The sequence below is a fragment of the Zootoca vivipara genome, chromosome 1 (assembly GCF_963506605.1).
Source record: "Zootoca vivipara chromosome 1, rZooViv1.1, whole genome shotgun sequence".
Taxonomy (NCBI): domain Eukaryota; kingdom Metazoa; phylum Chordata; class Lepidosauria; order Squamata; family Lacertidae; genus Zootoca; species Zootoca vivipara.
The window spans coordinates 110,288,954-110,311,906 of NC_083276.1; the positions used below are offsets into that span (position 1 = coordinate 110,288,954).

At 43.2% G+C, this 22,953-nt stretch overlaps 1 protein-coding gene across 2 annotated transcripts in view; it reads right to left on the minus strand.

The window, feature by feature from the left end:
• Nucleotides 1-22,953, minus strand: part of LRP2 (LDL receptor related protein 2) — a 139,146-nt gene that overhangs the window by 21,559 nt on the left and 94,634 nt on the right. For both annotated transcript variants that reach the window (XM_060280370.1, XM_035133370.2), the window contains exons 46-62: nt 22,644-22,763; nt 21,602-21,733; nt 21,188-21,389; nt 19,271-19,566; nt 17,951-18,467; nt 16,669-16,821; nt 15,886-16,056; nt 13,358-13,581; nt 11,617-11,794; nt 9,313-9,509; nt 7,808-8,053; nt 6,876-7,004; nt 4,914-5,033; nt 3,898-4,014; nt 2,676-2,792; nt 1,901-2,038; nt 343-465 (exon numbers count right to left, since the gene is read on the minus strand). In XM_060280370.1, coding sequence (XP_060136353.1) covers nt 343-465; nt 1,901-2,038; nt 2,676-2,792; nt 3,898-4,014; nt 4,914-5,033; nt 6,876-7,004; nt 7,808-8,053; nt 9,313-9,509; nt 11,617-11,794; nt 13,358-13,581; nt 15,886-16,056; nt 16,669-16,821; nt 17,951-18,467; nt 19,271-19,566; nt 21,188-21,389; nt 21,602-21,733; nt 22,644-22,763 — 3,180 coding nt within the window. The remainder of the gene's footprint in view (nt 1-342; nt 466-1,900; nt 2,039-2,675; nt 2,793-3,897; nt 4,015-4,913; nt 5,034-6,875; nt 7,005-7,807; nt 8,054-9,312; nt 9,510-11,616; nt 11,795-13,357; nt 13,582-15,885; nt 16,057-16,668; nt 16,822-17,950; nt 18,468-19,270; nt 19,567-21,187; nt 21,390-21,601; nt 21,734-22,643; nt 22,764-22,953) is intronic.

Genomic DNA, 22,953 nt, shown 5'->3' on the forward strand with positions numbered 1-22,953 from the left:
TTACAAATGGAACACACTCAACAGGAAGCGAAACATGTTCTGCTTCCAAGGCAAAGTTCACAAACCAAAATACCTACTTATGGATTTGCAGTGTTCTTAATCCAAGTTGTTCATAAACTAAGTTGTTCTTAAACCAAGGTACCACTGTAATTGGGGAATAATGACATATTTCTTGAAAAGCACAAGCCACTGAGTGTTCCTTTTTATCTAGCTAACATGTTTGTGAATTAAACATTAAAAACAGTAGGATCTAAGAGCAGCCTTAACCTAGAATTACTGTCGATCATCACTAGACACATTCATCTCTTAATTCCTAAATGTTATGCACATTGATAGACCTACAGTGCTCTTCTTTCTCATCGCTTCCATCTCCACAGTCGTCCTTTTGGTTGCACAGTTCATGGCTGTAGATGCAGCGGTTGTTCCCACAGCGAAAACGGAATGGTTGTTCACACGCAATGTCCACTGAAATAGAGCAGGCCAGTGATTTCTAACTTGGTTTATAGGATACAAATATAAAAGCTTATTTTTGATATATGAAGAGAAATACAAGCAATTGTGTATGTTGCAGGTTATGAAATAAGGGAAAGAAATTTAAAATATAGATTAGAATGTTATAATGGAAGGTAAAGTGTAAGAAAAAATTGTAATAATTGTAATTATGTATAGAAAATACGAGTAGAACCTGCGAAGAATGATATGCAATGAACCGTTAGAAAGGGAGCTCGGGGAAGTCCATGACTGATTTTGAAAGTGAGTTGTTAAATTAGATTTATTTGTTGTTATGATTTTTAACGTTGTCTTTTCTTTTTTCCTTTTTCTTCTTTTTTTCTTTTTTGGCTGATATGAAGGTGTGAATATGTGTGAATATGGTATTATATATAGATGTTAGTATCTGTTCTTTTCTTTATATAATAGAAAATCTTAATAAAAATATTTTTTTAAAAAAAACAACAACAAATATAAAAGCTTATTTTAAAACATGCTCAAAATGCCAGGCAGCAATCCTGGAGCACTGCCAGCGAAGAAGGCAACGTCTGGCTTTTTGTGTCATCTGAACCCAGGCTTGTGGTTTGTTTCTCTCCAAGCAAACCACAAGAGGCAGCCCATGTTTGGGGAAAACAAGCCCAGTTTCGGCCAGGCCAGGCTTGTTTCCTTGCAGTGTACCAACAGCAGGAGCAGGTGACGGCTGAAGCATGTGCGATTTGAGCACACTACTCATTGACATCAAACCATTTGTTTATTTTTAGCCATGATTTATTGTGATGATCAAACCAATTCCAGTGTTGCACTGGCCTTCATCAAGGCAAGAGGACTGAAAGATCCTGCACTCTCCCATAGCTCCTCCTATCTCCCTTTTGGTACCTTGGTTCTCTCGATATCATCTGACTAATGTAAAATGATGTGTGACAAATACACGGGTCCAGAGCTCATTCCTGATCCCTGAATTCTAACTAAAAGGCCAAGTATAATAATCATGTTCCGTTACATCCACACTGGGCCCACTGATCCAGTCACAAGATAGGCAAACTCTTGAGGTTCTTTTGGCCCAGAAACGTTTTGAGTTTCCAAAGGGGAAACGAGACAAACCAGGAAGAGGCAACAAGAAATGCCTACATTTCACTGGCTGTGTTAGGACTTTAGACATGCACTGAATTTACAGGCCAGAATCCTAAAGGCTTGTGTTTCTCTTTGGGCAGCCCATAACAAACTGCTTTTGAAAGCAGAGGGGAATTTTAAAAAAGATCTTTTGACACGGCACAGCAATTGGGTACCAAGAGCCTGTTTCAAACGCATCCTGCTGGATATGCCCAGCCCTTTGGCATGAGCTAAGAGAGTTGTAGGGGGTGGGGTTCAAGGTGGGGTCGATTCAGGCTTTACAATTTTTACTCTGGCTTACAGCATAAGTTAAGTTCTTCGTCTGAGCCATCTCCGCAGTCGTCGTCACCGTCACACTTCCAGTATGGCTGAATACATACATGGTTTCTGCACTCAAACATTGTGCGAGGGCAGTACGAGCCATTAGGATAGCGGGTGGCTGGAAAACAGAAACACCTTCTTTTACTATCACAATCTACTTGTCCTCATAATGCTATGTAGACCTGTACCCACAGCTTTGTGGGGCATCTTCAGGAGAAGAAAAGGCTAAGAAGGAGTAAAAAAACCCTACACAAATCCAGAGTGGCATCCCTAAGATGATTGGATGGTGCCTTTTATGTCTCTTTCTGGCAACTTCTGCAGCCAAGCTGGTGTCAAACGTATTGCTCTGCTTCCCTTTGGACCACATCAGTGAGGCCAAGAGGTGAGCTGTCGTCAGAGTAGCCCAGGACCTACATTCACACTGCCCAGGCTTGCACCCCGGGAAGGTCACTTTGGTGCTGCTAATGCAGCAAAAACAGTTCAGGAGGCAGCAAGTAACCAGTCTCTGACCCATTGAAATAAATGGACTTAGGCATGCCCATTAATTTCAATGGGTCCAATCTGTATATACCTTAGTTGGGTACAAACCCTGTATCATTATTTAAGTTCTGCTTGAGAGCATTCAGCATTTCTTGGAATCTTTCTAATGGCAGAAGAGGAAAAAAATACTACGATGTTTCATTTGTCCCACCCCACAGAAAGGAGAGGTTTATAAGGGGTTTCAGTAAGTTTCTGCCCCAGATCTAGGCACTCACGACAAGTTGCTTCATCAGAGAAATCCAGACAATCGGCGCTTCCATCACACCGGAAACGTTCTGCAATGCAATGCCCACTGTCGCACTGGAAATAACCTGGGTGGCAGGTCCTTAGTTCTAGAAAGTAAAGTAGACTGGCATCAAAATGTCTCTTTTACAAAAAGTGCTTTTGCAATGTCATATTTGTCAGCTTGCATTTCTTAGTGCAGAAAGTATTGATGTGATGTGTAGAGATCTTTCCTATTCTAATGAATTCAAGAGGGTTCAGGAAGCTTCTCTGTGTGAAAGAAACAAGCAGATGTTGGGGTTATTCCTTCAGAGAAGAGGAAGAGTTTGGACTTGATATCCCACCTTTCACTCCCCTTAAGGAGTCTCAAAGCGGCTAACATTCTCCTTTCCCTTCCTTCCCCACAACAGACACTCTGTGAGGTGAGTGAGGCTGAGAGACTTCAGAGAAGCGTCACTAGCCCAAGGTCACCCAGCAGCTGCATGTGGAGGAGTGAACCAGGTTCACCAGATTACGAGTCCACCACTCTTAACCACTACACCACGCTGGCTGAGTACAGCTGGCTTAAACTGGTTCTGTTATCTCTTCTGTAATGCTGACTATAAAGGTAAGGCCAGAAGGAGTCTGAGTTTCTCTTTCTCTTTTCCTTCTGGTGTGGTGTTCTGTACATAGAATGCTTAGTGTTACGGTTTAGTCTTATTATAAGTTATTGCAAGTTAAGTCTGCTGCAACTGGATTTCTTATGGACAGTGCCAATCCTGAATGTATTGGATTTGTGAACATTATGCTCTTTTGCCTTCAGTAGCAGTAAACTCTGCTAGATGAAATACAATTGCCTCTGGTCCGTTTTTTGGGATTCCTGCAATGTGCTTAAGTTTTTACTCTGCTACCTATACACTGGAGTGCTACTCTGGATCAATATTGAGTAGAATCCCATGACAATATTTTCAATATGACATTAAATTTATTGCATAATCCTTTAGGACCACAGACAGGGCTTTTTGGTGGTGACCCCAACATGTTTCAAATTCTATCCCCAGGGAAATACATACTGCACGGTCATTACTGTTTTTTAAAAGAACTGTGGTATTTTCATGATTTTTATGCCCATTTTTACGGAATTGTGTGTTTTGAATCTTTTTTTGTAAAAGTGAGGGCAAGCTGGATTAAAACAAATAAACAAACAAACAAACATGCTCAAATTGCAATACCCACCACAGTCCCGTTCATCTGAATTGTCCTCACAGTCGTTGTCGTGGTCGCATATCCACCGAGAAGGAATGCAACGCAGGTTGTCACACCGATATTCACTTTCTGTGCACTCACGAGGACCTTGCAATAAAGAGATGCAGCATACATGAACGATGTGGTGTGTTTTTATGCTGAGATGTTTCACAAGCAACTCAACCCTGCACCCATTTACCCACTCCCAGCGGGTTTGATTGCAGCCTAAGAAATAAGCTATCCTTGCCGAATTCTAGTTAAGAGAATAGGTATGTAAGAGTATAAAGTAACGGTTTCAGTGTTGGAAATGTCATCTCCTTGGCACTGCATCTAATTATCTTTAGTGTGTTGAGGACTGCCCTATGAATTTATTATTTGCTGCTTAGGTGAAATGGATTTTGCAAAGGGGATTATTTGACACAGAGATGGCTATCTTTAGCAATATGCTGAAACAGTGTTCCCCAAATTTGGGTCTCCAGCTGTTGTCCCCCTCCCCTACAATTCCCATCATCCTTGACCACTGGTCTTGCTAGTTAGGGATTATGGGAGTTGTAGTCCAAGAACAGCTGGAGACACAAGTTTGGGGAACACTGGGCGGAAATAACCACTATATATCTATCTCTACCCTAAGTTAAAGGAGCATTTGTTTTATTTCTGTAATGAGTGATTTTGTATTATGGATTTTTTTAAAACAACAACAACAACAACAACAACAACAACAACAACAACAACAACAACAACAACTGATAGGTAAGCAGTGAAACTTCACACACATGCACACCTAAAGGTATCCATTAAATGTTACGGGTGAATCCTATATTCCCGCAATGAAGTAATATCCAATAGTGATACTTAACTTCATACCTTGATCCTGAGAAAACTGTACAAGCATGAAGATTTTAAAATATTTAACATGTACCTCAGGTCGAACTTAATGCAAAATGCACCATTCAAACAGGCAGCCTTTGGCTGCAAAGCTATAGTCGGAAAGAAAGGAAATATCTTACTGCAGTTTTGTTCATCAGATTCATCTCCACAGTCATTATCTCCATCACACTTCCACCGCAGTGGGATACAGCGATGGTTATCACAGCGGAAATCTCCCAAAGGATTGCAAGTAATCTCCTCTGCAAGACACATACACAGTTTATATTTGTCAATAAACCCAACAGGCTAACATGCTATTCTCAAATATGAAAACAGGTACAGCAGGCATGGTACAATGAAATGTCAAGCAATTTAGGTAGGTTTTCAGAGTGGCTTCTTAAAATATATACTTTGTGGAAGAGGAGAAAAAGTGTCCCATAAAAGTATTCTCTCTCTATCTAGCTTTTGCAAAAGGTAAACAGAGTGCTTTTCACTGCAATGCGTGATATACGTAACTATCACAAAGTGGAAGAGTTTGACTTCCCAAAATTACAAAATCATGCTTCAGGCTGAGCAAACCTTCGGTATACTCAGCTGATCAAACCTCTCAATCACCACATCTTATCATAATAAATGATTTTTAAAAAAAGAAATGCTGGAGAAGCTGTAAAGAGCACCACCTAGATTTTGGAAACAATTGCTAAGCACAACTCAGTTTTTGGCTGCATTTTCTTGTCACACTAAACCATGGTTTGTTAAAATGCACAAGAGGAGGAAGGTGTTGCCATGAGTTTCAGCCTCTGCCCCCCTGCCCCGGTGAAGCAAGAAGGCTTAACTTTAGCAGTATTTATTTACCTTCAGTTTAAAAACAAGCCATCCTCAAACCTTGGATTACGAGGCTGGCTTGTTTAAACTGACCACAATTATAGACAAACCACAATCTCTGGACCACATAACAAACTGAGGAACACGAAAAGTAAACACTGCCTGAATCCTCCTCCTGGCAGTGCAGGGAAAGGAGATAGGGAAAAGAAGCACATTAGTCTGAGGCTTGTCCTTCCAGTTCTTGCATATCTCACCAAGCCATGCTTTAGTGTGACAATGTGACATGCAAATACAGTCAGTGTCTAGCTACCTGCAGCATTCATCCACAAACACTACATTAAAGATTGCTAAAAGCAAAATATATACCACTGAAGGAGAAGAAATAATTATGGCAACAGCAAATCCAGGCGGCTTGGACTACAGGTGAAGGCAACAGCCAACAAGCATGGGGTGAGTGGGGAGCAAATTTGTCTCCCAGACAAAGCATTATGATCTGTTGCAAGCCGAGCATGAAAACATATCTGAGCCTCATCAGCTATGAATCAGAATATACACCAGGCATCCCCAAACTGCGGCCCTCCAGATGTTTTGGCCTACAACTCCCATGATCCCTAGCTAACAGGACCAGTGGTCGGGGAAGATGGAAATTGTAGCCCAAAACATCTGGAGGGCCGAAGTTTGGGGATGCCTGATATACACCTATTTAACAGGGAAGGGTTTACCGCATTGCTATGATCACAGTTTTTCCTTCTTCTGATGCCTTTGAAGCATCCAAAACAGATGCAATGAGAGGTGGTATAATGGTTTGATTTAACTAAAAGGGAAACTTTATTTAGTTTAAAATTATCTGGCCATCCTTTCACCTCTAGGTGCAGCCATCATGCCCCTAATGAAGTTCAAGGAAAAGACAGCAAAGGTAATAATGCAGAAAACACTTCCCATTCACAAATATAGAGAACACTAATTGCCTGGACAGTGTGACCCAGTGACCAAAAAACTGCTTCAGATAACTCAAGACATTCTCATCAGGTATAGCCAAGACTGTAATTATAGTAAGTGACCTCCAAGGTTACATCAAATGACAAGCATCAATTAGAGTGACATGCTGCTAACAGGGTTTTCATTGCACCTTCATTTGCGGCCTAATTTGTGAAGCAAGTATAAACAAACGCAAGTGCATGAATTCTGGCCAAGGTCATAGTCATTGCTTCACATCTTGAACGGCGTCTGAAGTACATGATGATTTTACAGGTATATTTTGCAGCCCATAAACGTACCGCAGCCTTGTTCATCACTGTTGTCTCTGCAATCATTATGACCATTGCATACAGCCCAGAACGGGATGCAACGGTAATTTGTTCTGCAGCTGAATTCTGTGTGGTTATCACAACGATAGGCAGGGCCCACTGAAATAAAAGGAAGAGGCAACATTTGAATACTTTGCCTTTTTATGACAGCTGCTGCACACTGCTGCCAAATACTTCTCAGAGAATGTGTTATATGGGATAGACAATGTACAGACACCATGGCCTACCCCAGATTTATTAATATTTAAATGTATAAAGGACTTTTATTCCTAAAACCCCTCAACCACCACAGAAAAAGTTAACATTATAAACATGTTTTGGTGCGTGAGGCAGAAAATGTATACGGCAGCCCTGGTTATCAGTGGCGGAGGAACCCTCTCCAGCACCCGGGGTGCCGCAGGTTGTACTGACCGTGCATGTGCACCATCCCGCGCATGTGCACTCTGTATGGAATGCTGCACATGCGCACTCCGTATGGGCTGTCGTTCCGCACAGCGTCCATACGGGCTGCGACTTGCATGGCGGCCATACGGGCGGCTGCTTGCACGGTGGCCGTATGGGCTGCCATGCATGCGCGGTAGCCTGTATGAACGGTGCATCGAGAGTGGCGCCCTTATGGACTGTGTTTTAGAAGACAACTAAAGGCAGTCCTGGATAGGGAAATTTTTAATGTTTGATGTTTTATTATGCTTTTATATTTGTTGGAAGCCACCCAGCGCGGCTGGGGCAACCCAGTCAGATGGACAGGGTACAAATAATAAACTTCTTCTTCGTCTTCTTCTGCAAACAACTGACAATTTGCCACTTGTCTTCTTGTTAGCCACCCTGGTTTCCAATAAGGAGGAAGGACGAGCTATAAGAGCAATCCATCAGCCAATCAACACAAGCTTTGCTCCACTTACTGCATTCATGAATCGGCTCGTCCGAGTTATCCCCACAGTCATCGTCCACGTCGCATTTCCAGGACTGGGGGATGCAGCGGCCATTGTTACATTTAAATTGGCCCGGAGGGCAGGTCCTGCTGGCACAATGAGAAGCATCTTCATCCGAGTTATCACCACAGTCATCCTCTCGGTCGCACTGCCAGGCTTCTGGGATGCATCGCTTGTTGGTGCATTGCCACTGATGAGACTCACACTGGTGATTGGCTAGAAGGCAAACGTAATTGCGGTATTAGTAGATTACTTTAAAATGAAATGAAATTGCAGTATAGTCTCACTTATCCAAACTGCTGCAGGGATAAAAACAAACACACCCTATTTTGAGCAGTGCTGCTGTTTAGCTAAATGGGAGTGCTATATATACAAAGAAAAGACTGACATGGAGATAATATATGTTGGGTAAACTACTAAGTCTGGATGATATCTGGTTTTCAACATTCTGATATATCACCAGCTAAACATCACGATAGGCTGATATGTAATGATATCTGAAATAAGGGTGGAGCTACGCAGAGGTATTGGCTGGCTTAATGGTTTTTCCCACATTGTGATTTTTGCATAGCCCTAATATACCTCATCAAGCACGACTCTGTATACGAAATAAGACTATATTGTGCACTGCATATCTCAATGCAACACGTATTATAACTCAAAATAATGTGAGCTTAAAGAATATATATACAATCTCAAATCAATTTTGAAGAGATATATACAATCTTACAGGGTACTATTCAATGTCACCGGGTTCAAGAGTTCAACAGTAATGTACTGAAGACCAGAGCGCAGATTCTGTGTCTGTGAAACTGATTTCTGTGAAACTGATTGCAGTTTCGCATATTCTACTGATCAAATTAGCCCTAACATACATCATGATTCACAATATATTGAAAGATCAAAAATTATGAAACTGATATCACAATATGGACTTCAAACCATTTTTGGACGATATATCAATATATCACCTACCCCTATAAACTACACAGCAAGACAACAAAATTTTTGTTAGCGGGAGAGCCTTGTAATTAGGCTATTTAACCACACTAGTTTCCTCTTCATGGAACAAGTAATGTCTAGACCCCTGTTATTGCTTGTACAGAACAACAGGTTAATTTAGAGCATGGGTAGGCAAACTAAGGCCTGGGGGCCAGATCCGGCCCAATCGCCTTCCAAATCTGGCCTGCAGACGGTCCGTAAATCAGCGTGTTTTTACATGAGTAGAATGTGTCCTTTTATTTAAAATGTATCTCTGGGTTATTTGTGGGCCTGCCTGGTGTTTTTACATGAGGAGAATGTGTGCTTTTATTTAAAAAGCATCTCTGGGTTATTTGTGGGGCACAGGAATTTGTTCATCCCCCCCCAAAAAATATATAGCCCAGCCCCCCACAAGGTCTGAGGGACAGTGGACTGGCCCCCTGCTGAAAAAGTTTGCTGACTCCTGATTTAAAGACTTAGCACTTGCAACATACCACAAAGCACATGATCTTCATCTGATCCATCAGGGCAGTCTGCCAGGGCATTGCACAAGTAATGGGAGCTCGTACAGTTGCCATCATTGCACTGGAACTGCCCGACTTGGCAGTACCTGTGTGGACACGTGGGGGGTTCATCGGAGCCATCCCGGCAATCTCTCTGACCATCACATTTCCACCATATGGGAATACACCTACAAAAACAGAGACACGCCGTAATGTTTGTTTCAAGGAGGCAATGCCTTTGACATATTCTATAGTCATGTTTATTTGGAAGAAAGTCTCACTTCAGCTCAAAGGGACTCGCTTCCTGGCAAGAACGCTTAGGATTGCAAACACAAGAGCCTATGGGATGATTCCCATCGTGAAGAATCAGTGTGTGTTCGTGTCCCAAGGCTTCATGCATGCATTTGGTTGCCCCTTCCACATAACTGAGCCTGTCCTAGAAAATACTGCATTTGAGCCAATCAGCAAGTTTGGGCATGTATATTTAGATTGTGGGTGATTTCAGAGGTATTAAATTTATCAGTGTCATGTATCTTTCTTCCAGGTACTTTTCTCCTAAGTACTGCTAAGGCTGCAATGCTCAGTGAATAGGGCCACCCTTCAAAGAGCTATATGTACAGAGTCTTTTGATCAGGAATGTGTTCCTTGGGGATGCAGGGTTTGAGGGCACCATTAATGATTAAGGAATTGGACTACTCAGCTGCTTACACAGTGGTACCTTGGTTCCCAAACGGCTTAGTTGCTGAAAAAAATCAGCTCCCGAACGCCACAAACCCAGAAGTAAGTGTTTCGGTTTGCAAATGTTTTTCAGAAGCTGAACGTCCGACGTGGCTTCTGCTTGAGTGCAGGAAGCTCCTGCAGCCAATCGGAAGCCATGCCTTGGTTTTCGAACGGTTTCGGGCGTCGAACAGACTCCCAGACCGGATTAAGTTCAAGCACCAAGGTACCACTGTATAGTGCCCCAAAAGCAACTGTGCCACTCCACCCTCATTTTTCTCTCTCCAGCCACAGCCACGACTACAAGAGATAGAGGGAGGCTGTCAGAAGCATGGCAGGCTGTGAGCTGCATGATGATGATGATAACAATATTTATTTATTTATACCCCGCCCATCTGGCTGGGTTTCCCCAGCCACTCTGGGTGGCTCCCAACAGAATATTAAAAACACGATAAAACATCAAACATTAAAAACCTCCCTAAACATGGCAGTGCCATGGTGTGACAAAGGAGCGACAAAAGGAAGGAAGTATTAAGGCCAAGTGCAGCAATGGGGCACAAACCTGGAGAAGTAGAAGTGATGTATCATTGTCTAAACAAAATTTTAAAAAAAATTCCTTCCAGTAGCACCTTAGAGACCAACTAAGTTTCTCATTGGTATGAGCTTTCGTGTGCATGTAGTTTTGACTACACCAGATGAACACGGCTACCTACCTGTATCATTGTCTGTTACCTCTTTTCACCAATTCTATGCTTCCAAGTGCCACCAAGACCTGAGAGAGCTAGTGCAGCATAGTGATTGGACACCCAGATATAAATCCCCACTAAGCCCTGAAGCTCTGCTGGTGACCTTGGTCCAGTCACTCTTCCCTCTCAGCCTCTCTTTCCTCATAGCAGGAATAGCTAAGCTGTCTTGGGCTGGAAGCCACGTCCAGTCTTGGCCAGTCCTAGGGAGGATGGGGCACATGCCAATGATGGGTGTGGCCACTCCACACTCTCTCTGTACCAATCAGCTGAGGGGGTTGTTACCCTCTTCTCTGCTCAATTGGTCTGATGACCAGGGGCGAGGCAATCTTCATCTCTTTTAAGGCTCTGGGCTTCGCTCACCTGTTGTTGTGTCCTAATTAATATACAGCCACTGCTGCCTAAATTGTGATGGGGTGGAATCAGATTCCTGAACTGGGAGTTTCACTGCACCTCCCATTCCCAGCCAAATGATGAAGATAAAATGAGAGCGAGGAACAATGCCATATTTGAGTCCTTGGAGGTAGGACATGTATATGTAGGAAATATTCATGTGCGACATAAGTAAGCAACAGGTAGGTAGCCGTGTTGGTCTGAGTCGAAGCAAAATAAAAAAATTCCTTCAGTAGCACCTTAAAGACCAACTAAGTTTTTATTTTGGTATGAGCTTTCGTGTGCATGCACACTTCTTCAGATACACTGAAGAAGTGTGCATGCACACAAAAGCTCATACAAAAATAAAAACTTAGTTGGTCTTTAAGGTGCTACTGAAGGAATTTTTTTATTTTGCTATAAATAAGCAAGTAAAACAATGGTGTGTGATTTATATGCATACCTTTCACTGTCTACACAAAGGAACTGAGTGCTGGAACACATCGGGAGGCAGTAAGCTCTGTTTCCAAACTGTAATGCCATGAAGTTATCTGGACACTCACAGGAATAACCGTAACCACCACTTTTTATTAGGCACAGATGAGAACAACCACCATTGTTGGTCCCGCAAGGATTACTTACTAGCAAAAGAAGACGGGGGGCGGGAGGAAGAAAATATAATTATTCCCTGGCAAAGAACAACCCACAAATGAAACTATTGCCACTTAAATCACAAAGAATGCTTTAATATCTTTGGTGTGATGTGACCTGACAGCCCAGGTTTATAGACCAGGACCTGGGTCAGTTGCACATGTAAACTTGCAACCATGAACAATACTGGGATTGTTTCCTATCGATTCATATTTGCAACAAATTCAATGTACCAAGAGGTAATCCTGCAACATGTATTGGACAGATGTACCCTGGCTATGTTATCTGGGGTTGGACTATGGATTGTGCCCAATATTTCATTATAAGGAAGGCGAGATCCCCATGGGCTCTGAAGAGCTTGAGAACAAGTATGGGCTTGAGTCTGAGCAAACCAAGGCTCAGCCCAATGAAGGAGTTTAGTTTAAAACATGCTATCAAGAGAAAGCACTGCTGATTCAAATCCAGGGTCAAGCAAGAAATTGAGCCAAGTATAACAATGTATAGTAAGTTAGGTGCAAGGGACTGGCGTCAGTAGAAACACAACAACCAACCTGCCAGCAGATTTTTTTCTAGTCCCTGTTACAGGGCTGCTGGGATCAAAACAGACAAGAAACTTCCAAGTTTAATTAATTCAATTACCCTTTTAGAATAAGTGCAACAGTGCATGGGCAGGCAAGGATTCCAGATGACGACATTGGCTATATTCAGGGAAAACACTAAATCATAGTTTAGAACTTGCATGATCCCTTTCCCCTCTCTCCTTTCCATGTGAGTAAGAAGCATTTTTAACTTTTAATTAATCATGGTTGGCTGTTTGGTCCAAACTGGGAATTGTGACTATAGATGATCAGTTTCAAAACAAGGCAACTTCAAACTATGGTTTATGATGCTGGCTTGTTTAAACTAACCACAGTTAATGTTAACCACAGGTCCCAGCAGTGGAGTCTGGTTCATTAGGACAGATGGGGCACTACCCCACCAACTTCAGCCTGCCCCCCCACTTCCCTTCTTTCTTACAATCCATCCAATTGCGGGTGTCACTACTTGTCAGCTCCCTCCTCCTTGGTTTCAGTGTTGCCCTTGTAAAACTCAACAGGGGGGATGACGGGGACGAAACAAAAATTATTTGGTTCTACCTATCATTGACTCTGTCTCCACCTACTCTTGGGCTCCCTGACTTTTCCCATACTGGTCCCAATGAGTACCAGTTGCCACTGGGTCCCAATATATAAGAAACAGCAAATTGTGATTAACTAAAAGCTTCTGAATTCCTCCTCTCATCTGAGTGGGAACAGGAGAGGGAAGTGGCATGCACAAGCTCAGAAGGAAGTTAAGCCTATTTCTGAGCCGCTAAACCATGGTTTTGCATTACATCCAAATGCAGTCATAATATTTACATCCAAGAGAGGGCGAAACATTTAATAAGAACCAGACCCCTGAAAAATGCCTGTGTTGTCTCACACCTTACTTCTGTCTGAGTTACATGCAGAATTCAGAGGATTAAACTTTGAATAAGAAACAAAACACCCACATCAGTAGAATGGATTGCTTACCAAGCGGCTGCCTGTATGGGTGATAGACATGGATATCAAAAGGTCTGTGAGTGGTGTTTACCAGGACCGCCCTGCCTGACCCATTGTACTTATTTGCCTTTTCAACTGTCCTCGTGTTCCAGTCAGTCCAGTAGATGGTGTCCTCAAAAATGGTAATTGCGAATGGGTGAGATAATGTCCCATCGTACACTGCGTGACGGTGTTGGCCATCTAAATCGGAGTACCTGCAGGAAATAAGCAGGGTGATGCTGAACTTTTTCTCTATTGCTTCAGAGTGAAAAAGAAACGTAACCAACTATGTTCTTCCAAGGATCCCCAAATGGAATCCCAGACATTCTGTTCACACAACTGATTACCTCCACTCAGTTCCACCTCCTGTGTTGTAAAACAACGCCTCCCTAAGCATTCTTTCCAGAAGATGTTAGTAAGATGAAGGTTCAAGTTCGGAAGTGGGAGAACATCTGCTCTGCATGCAGATGGTCCCAAGGTTCATTCCTTGGTCTCTGCTGGTGGAGCTTGCGAAGACTCCCTGCGGAAACCCTGGAGAGCCACTGCCAGTCAATGTAGACAATTTTGAGCTAGAGGGACTTGGTAAAAGGCACCTTCCTGTATTCCCAAGTTACCTCTCACTACCTTATAGAGAAAGAATGACCTGTTACCTCCAACTTTCTATGTTGCTTACCTTTCACTGTCTATGTGACTAAAGACATCTTTAAAAATCAGGGGCATGAAAAAATATTGGGTTGCTGAGTGAAGTATTGAGCGTAAGAATCACTGGTGGAACCCAACCTCCAACCTCTTGGCCTCCAGTCAGATCTGCAATTGTAGTATTTTGACTTCCTCACTTGGGATTCTAGAGAGGTCAGGAAGGAGGGGAAGAAGGCAGGCCTTTGAGACTTTAGCTCCTCTGGGCCTGATCTGGGAGCTACTCTGATCTCCATTCTTGTCCACTCCCATCGAGCCATTTGGCTAGTAAACAAGTGGCTGGAACGTATGCTTGGAGCCCTCAGAAAAACGAGACTGGGAAATGAAACTTCCTCTCTGTCTTTCCAAGGGTTCCAAGGCATGCCCCTGGGTACAGAGGCCCCAAAAAGACGGGGTTTACCTACCCATAGACTGGCATAGGGGACATAACAGTCACAATCCCTAAAACCACAAGTCTCATGTTTAATAAATTATTGTATTTTAAAACTTCTGTTGGAAGCCGCCCAGAGGTGGGATATAAATAATAAATTATTATTATTATTATTATTATTATTATTATTATTATTATTATTATTTTAGTATTCCCATAGCTGCTGATGGAAAGAAGAACACTTCCATATTATCTGTTCCCAGCCTTTGGGATTTCAAAGAGTGCTTTCCATAGGCTTCTTCACCATTAAGAATGTAAACAGCATATTCATATAATTAAATAAACAACTATCTGACTTTCAGAAGACATCTGAAAGCAGCCCTGTTTAGGGAAGTTTTTAATGTTTGAAGGTTTATTCTGTTTTTAGTTTGGAACACTACAGTGGCTGGGGAAACCCAGCCAGATGGGCAGGGTACAAATTTTCCCCCCAAAAATAAAATATTATTAATTAAAACTATAGACTGAGCGATATGCTATGTACAGCAGGGCTAGGGAACCACAGGATTGGTGTGGCCCCCCTGCCCTATTTATCTGGCCCTCAAAACTCTCCCAGGCCACACCCCTCACTGTCTGTTCTATGTACCAGCTGTGAGTGTTTTAGTCTGATGCCTCTGAACTCAGCTAATGTCATAGCTGCCAAGTTTTCCCTTTTCTCGCGAGGAAGCCTATTCAGCATAAGGGAAAATCCCTTTAAAAAAGGGATAACTTGGCAGCTATGGCTAATGTTTCTTGCTCGCCTGGATGGAGGATGGAGGGGGGGGAGTGTGTGTAGAAACTAGCCAGCAGAACAAAGGTAGGATTAATATTTGCTGCTTCTTGCCCCACCCTCTGCTGACATGTGACCATTGGAAAGTAGTCCCAAAAGGAAGGCAGCACTCAGGCTGTGAAAGTTTCCTCACGTCTGATATGCATTTATATTTTCTGCTGAATTTCAAACGTCCCAAATTCCTTCCTGCTGTTTGCGCTCTATACTTTGATATGTTTTAAATAGCTTTAAATCTGTTCCCTGTTATTCACAGACCTTTCTTGTTGATGGCATAATGCAGAATGCTAAACTACCAAATCTGCCGACAGACTACTTTGGTGACAGACTACAGATTTTCTGCAACGCAGAAGAGAAACTGATGAAGACATTCTGAGAGAAGCAAAACGGTTTGCTCATAATTTTCATACTTGTTATAAAGCATAAACAGAAGTATATCTCTCCAAAACATTTTGATGTTAGTGGCAAACACCCATAAATCGTTACAGCGATGCAACTGAACTAACATATAGTCTAAATGGGTAATCATGGTTGTGTCCTTTTAATAAAGCTGAAGCAGGCTAATTTGGCAACCCCCAAAATTTGGTATGAAGAGTTACCCAGTTGCTTTATTCTTCTCTATGTACGTACTCAATGTAGTTTAGGTGGGCATCCGCCCAGTAGAGCTTGTCATTGGTGTAATCTATGGTGAGTCCATTAGGCCACTCTAACTTGGTAGAGATAATCACGGTCTTGTTCTTGCCATCCATTCCCAAGCGTCCAATATATGCTCGTTCTCCCCAATCTGTCCAATAGACCTGCCTGGTTAAACAGACACAACATAAATTAATCTAGTCTTCATTTGTAATGCAATAGCACATGCACCAACATAAAAATCTGGTGGTTGGAAAGGAACAACGTGTGGGAGGAGGCAGGGAACCCATCAGCTAATGTATACTTTTATTTCATTAGTTATAAGTAAAATTGGGTGAAATCCAATGGTGCCCTTGTGTGAGTGGAACAGACTTCTACAACAGGACTTCCTCTTCCTCCCCTCCCCAAATCTGTAGACTTGGTGGCTTTCTCATATATATACGGTATATATACTTCCCCACAATGTATTTCTGTAATATTCAGGTTCTGGTGAATATCAGCTTCGTTCTTTCAGTTCTAAACTTTGCCTCTTTAATTGCAGCACTGCTAAATCAGAAGAAATGAGCAATAGCGCGAGTAGTAGATAATGCTTTCAGCCTTACCTCTGAAAGAGGTAGATAAGGATGATCTCCAAGCAAGTACGTTAAATGCATTCAGAATCTGTGCGTCTCATCATAGATTTTAAAAATGCCCTTATTAGCCTTTATCCTAATGGTTTTCCACAGTCAGGATACCATAAAACAATTGTACTAAAAAGAAATAATCATGGAAATAGCTTACCCATATTTGGGGTGAACAACAATAGCTCTAGGGTGCTGAAAACAGAAGGTGTTGTTGGGGTCCAAACACCGATCAGCTAGTTTTTTCCGGAACCGACCATCAAGCTCTGACACATAGAGGCAGTCCTTGGAGGCATCTACCCAGTAGAGTTTTCTGAAATATTTTACATGGCGCCTGTTACAGAGTCCTCCTCGTTTTATTTATTTTAAATCAACTGTCATTTTTCCTTAAGGGTTGCTGACCTTTTTAGGCCTATGGTAAGGTTACCAGATTTTTTTCAATGAATGCGGGGACACTTTTCAATTTCCTACTAAACAGATGGATTTTGTCAGGGGACGGATTCGTAAATATGGGGACTGTCTCCGGGAAACGGGGACGTCTGGTAACCTTAGCCTATGGACATATTGGGTTATTGGACAGCCATCACCCAGTCTCTGGTCACTTCTCTTCCCCATCCCTCAGATAAGTCCCTCCCCACCCAAACGACAGAAAGAGAGACACTGCTTGGCAACCCACTTTGCTTTCCCAAGGGATCTTGGGAAAAGCCAATACAATAGACTTAACCTAAGCCCCACCACGCACACTGCTACTGATGTAGTCCTCCATCTGTAATTGCAATACAGTGGTACCTCGGGTTACGAACTTAATTCGTTCCGGAGGTCTGTTCTTAACCCGAAACCGTTCTTAACCTAAGGCGTGCTTTCACTAATGGGGCCTCCTGCTGCCGGCACGCAATTTCCGTTCTCATCCTGGGGCAAAGTTCTCAACCCGAGGTACTACTTCCGGGTTAGCGGAGTTTGAAACCCCAGGTGTTTGTAACCCGAAGTACCACTGTAATGCTGACTATAGAGCTGTCGTTGAGGATTGCATGCAAAGGACTGTGAATAGCAGGCACAAGTGAGATATGCATGGCTTTCATTGATTGATTGATTGATTGATTGATTGCCCTTATAGCCCACCTTCTCTGTTGATTGAGTGCATTTATATCCCCTCCTTTTCTCCATTTCATCCTCACAACAACCCTGTGAGTCAAGTTAAGCTGGGAGAATATGACTAGCCCAAGGCCATCGGTTGAGTTTCATGGCTGAGCAGGAATTTGAACCCTGGTCTCACAGGTACAACACTCTAACCACTACACCACAATGGTCCTTCTAACTCACATTTAGAAGAAAGCCTGGCAAATTTTGGAAAAGGTGGGTTGAAAGATTAGTCCATATTAAAACAATCAGTGTTCCCCCCCCCCCCACCTTGGCAATGACTATTGCAACGTACTGAGATTTACCTGCCAACCCAGTCAACAGCAATGCCTTCCCCACTGGGCACGCCATCATTAATGATTACTTCCTTGCTTGTCCCATTGAAAAACATTCTTTCAATGACCTTCCTGCCCACATCAATCCAGTACAGCCTTTTCTCCACCCTGTCGAAGTCCAGCGCCACCACGTTTTGGAGTCCTTGCAAAATGAGGGAGTAAGACTGGCCATCCGTCGTGAGATTTCTCAGATAGTAGCGGTTGCTGAAGATGAGGTATGGCGAGATGTCGCTATTTTGCCGGCAGCTTTTCCCATCCGGCTCCCGGATGTAGCCTGGCGCGCACTTGCAGATATAGGATCCAATGGTATTCTCACAAATCTGGCTACACACGGATGGTGTCTCGCTGCACTCATCAATGTCATCACAAGACCTTTTATTGGACATGAGCCTATATCCAGGACGACATGAGCAATAGAAACTGGTCTGGGTGTCTGTGCAGTCGTGGTCGCAGCCGCTGATTGAAGTGTCATTGCATTCGTTTATACCTATAGCCAGAAAACAGAACAGAATAGATCATTCAACTTTCATCCGGAAATAATGCAGCGGTGGCATTTCTGCACTGGTCTTTGCTTGTACATTTAAAGAGCTGCCATTCTGCTCTTGGAATGGGTTTTGATAAGCTGAGAAGCCCAGTAATGCAAGACAAGGAGAGATATTCCTTCCCATTTCTCCTTCCTGCTGCAGCCCCCCACGCCACTAATACCACTAATCTGGTCCAGATGGTTAGGTGACCTTTCAGAACTGCATGGAAGGTGGTGTAGGGGGAATAAGAGAAAACTGCTTGCCAGCCCTCTTTCGCTAGGAGTTCCCTCTGCTGTTTCACAAGCTCAATGGCAGCATTGGATTTCACTGGAAATGTTCACCTTGCGTGTGCCACAATTATATAGTGACGGATTGCATCAACTGTTGAATCAACTACAACACGGCAGCAAACATCCGGGCTGCACAGAATGGTCATAGTTGGTTTCACAGAACGCAATGGTTTCTTATCCTCATCAGTCCTGGTGGACCAGTAAAATGTAGATTCTGTCACCTTTGTCTTTAGGGAACTATAAGCAAACTGCTTCCCAATCCTCCTTCACTAGGAGTTGCCTCTGCTAGATCACCTAACCAATCACTCCTGGCCATGTGGTAAGATGAATCTACTGCATGAATTTGCTCTTCTAAGAACATTGGGTTATTATATGCAGTGGGTGTTAACAAAATGGTAAGATAAACCACACAATTTCTCAAGCTGAATGTGAACACTATATAAAAACCGGCTACGTCAAAAAGGTTCTATACATACCACATCCTTTCTCATCGCTGTTATCAGAGCAGTCATCCACTCGGTTACAGACTTTGACCAATTCAAGGCAGTTCCCATTGTCACACTTAAAATGATGGGGAGAACAGGTTGCCTCTGGTGTAGCGCAGAGGTGCTCCAGTTCATCTGATTCATCACCACAGTCGTTGTCCCCGTCGCAGATATAGGCTTTGGAGATGCAACGGCCATTTTGACAGGTAAACTGATATTGTGCACAGGTCTGATAGATGCAAGCCCTCTCGTCGCTGCTGTCGCCACAGTCATTACGTCGGTCACACCTGGAAAAGAAATCCAGGTTTGGAACGTTACAAAACAGATGGAAACTGCCAGCCAGGCAGAAAGGTAAGTTCTGGTTAATACGAACCAGGGGGGGAAATGCTAGTATACAATACAACAGCTGAAGCTCTCATTTCTTCCACCACTGGAGAAGTCTATCTGTTGCAAGCGCTGAGCTGCAATGTATCAGATTGCTCTTTGCTTACACTCCTCTAGAAAAATACCTCCTTGCATATCTTTCTCTGAATATTATCTACCATTTCTCTGTAGCAGTTACCATTCCCTATCCCAACCCCACCCATAATGCCTCAAACTAACCCTAAGTCTGGGCATTGTGGAGGAAACAAAACGGTGCCCAGGCTCCCAACAAGTTTGAATGTTAAAAATTGGAGGGGAGGAAAGAAGCCGTGCCACTGCTAGTGGTGACCCCCCCCCCCAACCCTTGAGAAACTATTGAAGAATATCTGCTTTCCCTGGAGAAATTCAGTATAATAGTATGTCCACAATATTCTCTCTGCCAGCAAATAAGGTAGAGAATTTTGAGAGGTCTTTTGCACACTGCTCTGGTATGGTGAAATGGCCTGATCTGAAAATTCTGGCAGAAGGATTGCTCCTTATTCAAACAGACTCAAGAAACTATTCCATTGAAGAAGCTCTGCTTCAAAACGATTGCATACAAAAAGATTTCAGGGAAAGCTTCACAAATGTTTTGTTGATCATAATAGATGCTGAACAGGATGGCAATAATATCACACAAAACTGCAGTATATGCGACTTCTGATCAGGCAAATTCTGGAGGAGTATTCTGGTTGGGCTGGACAGGGCATTTCAGCACAGTAAGCAAATAGGCAGAGAAACTCCTCCATAGACATATTTTCCCCTGTCTCACTTGTGACCATAGAAATCCACCTTCCACTGCTCTAGGTTCAATGTTATAGCATCAAACAATAGTGGTCAAGCATCACAGACTTTTTCCAGCATTCCAGCATAGGTTTTTAGAAAGAGAAAAAGTTTATTAATATTATTATTAAATTATATACCTCCCTTCACCCAAAGATTACAGAGCAGTTTACAACACCACCACCACCACAACAACAACAACACATCTCTCACACAGACATGCACACACATTTAAAAGGCCTTAGACCAGAGTTTTTCAAGCTTTTCAAGCTGGTGACACACTTTTTGGACACAATCCACGACACAGTAATTCAGTTTTGCATCATTTCGTGACATAGTAATTCAGTTTTACTAGTAAACCAAAGATTAAACTAACTCTTTCCAGCCCCAGGAGCACGGGGAGCATTCGTGCGACACACCTACACACTGCGGCCGACACACTAATGTGTCATGACACACCGTTTGGAAAGCTCTGCCTTAAGACTGTTTAACAGCCAAAGGTTTGGTTGAAGAGGAACGTTTTCACCTGGCACCTAGTAGGTAGACATCATTTTTCACTAGATGCAAGCTTAATGACAGGGCACTGGGGCTGAGAGTTAAGTGACCTGTATTTGGTTAGACGGTGAGCTCTAGGCTAAAATGGGACTTTTACGTTCAGGCTGAGGTCCTTTACTATTAGCTGTACTTTCTTTGCTGAAACTGCCCAACCCATCATAAACAAACCTGTAAGCGTTACGGATGCATAGCCCATTGCTGCAAGCGAATTCATTGCCCATGCATGATCTCCTTGTGCAGTTCTGGTGCTCGTCGTAAGCATCGCTGCAGTCAGCATCACCATCACAGACCCACGCTCTAGGGATGCACCTTCTTAGCGGGGGCGCATTGTTCACACACGTGAACTCAGTGGCTGAGCAGCTGCGGTTTGCTGGGGGGGAAGAAAAGCACAATATTTCAGCAGCTGGTTTAAACTTGCCCTATTAGTCATTTACACAAGTCTCTTGTCCCTGGCCCTCAACACCTCTTTGACCCCCCTGAAGTCTTCTGCAGCCCTGCGTTTGCCAAGAAAGATGTCTAGGGGGCAAAGAAGCAACATTATAATGTCGCAACTGTAAAGCTTTATGTCCGATAGGTACTTACCACAATTGTGTCTTTGGTCCTCGTCGCTCATGTCACCGCAGTCATTATCACCATCGCAGATCCACGATGCTGGGATGCACCTGCCATCGTCACATCTGAACTGTTCACTTGAACAGCTCCGCACAGGGAAAACTGGAAGAAGAAGAACAGTGTTGCTCTGTTTGGATTAGTCCTACTAGCACATTGAAAGTCATGTTCCATGTGACGGCCACATTCAGACGGAACACTAACTATGGCAAAACTAAAACCTCAAAAGGTATAAGTGATTGTTTTCTCTTGGCCAGTGCTAGCTAACCTGTAGCCAACAGACGCATTAGGTGGCGCAGGCAAAAGGAATTTGTGGCACTCCTATGTTGGAATGTGAACACACCAGCTCGGTTGTGCAAAGAGGCAGATCTAAGTTTTGTATCCAGTACAGGCAACTCCCCATTTATGCACATTCAAGTCACGAGTGCCTGTGTGCACATGCATCACCACAAATCTGGAAGTGGCGCTTGAAGGGGCAAAAACGCCCCCCCCCAAATGTGCAAAAAAATGGCACAAAAACAGCACCCAGCAATATCACGAGCCTATGCGAGTGCAATCCCAAGAGCCTTTGCACTGACCTTTGAGGCCTGTGGAGAGTTGGCATTTGAGCAAGGAGGTTTAGAGGGCATCTGGCAAGTGCTGGTGGGGTTTTTAAGGGTTTTTCAAGGGCTTCCAGGTGGTTCAGAGGGTGTTTGCAGACCTTTTCAACGGTGTTCCCAATATACATGATTTCACTTAAATGCATAGTGCCTCAGAACGCAACCCCCATGTTAATAGGGAGTTGCCTCTAGTGGCTGACAGGGCTGGAGGGGTAGACGATGTCCCTCTCCATCTTCCCACTGCCTCTTAAGCTGAAGGAGAGGGGTGCAGAGTGGGAGTGCAGAGCAGCACTGTCTCGTTCTTTGGATTTGACTTGCCAACACCTGACAGTAAGATTGGCCAATCAATTAATTCATCTCCTTCTCTACTCAGGGCACACCTTTGCAAACGGCTCTGTTTTTAACTTCTCACTTACCACAAGAGGTAGGCTCATCTGAGCCGTCAGCGCAGTCTACTGCTTGATCACAGTACCAATGAGCAGGAATGCAACGCCCAGAGGAGCAGCGGAACTCGCTGCTGCTGCAAGTCAGTGAAACTGCAAGGGTAAAGAAAAAACACAACTTCTATGTTTTGTCTTATCCTTTTCCTTTTGATTCCCAATTGTGCGGAGTTGTATGCCTTTTTTGTCCATGATTCTCTCTCTCTCTTTTTTTTAATTATTTATCATTTTACATCAAATAAAAAAGATATTGTTTCACATCAAATTTCAATATCCCATTCCGACT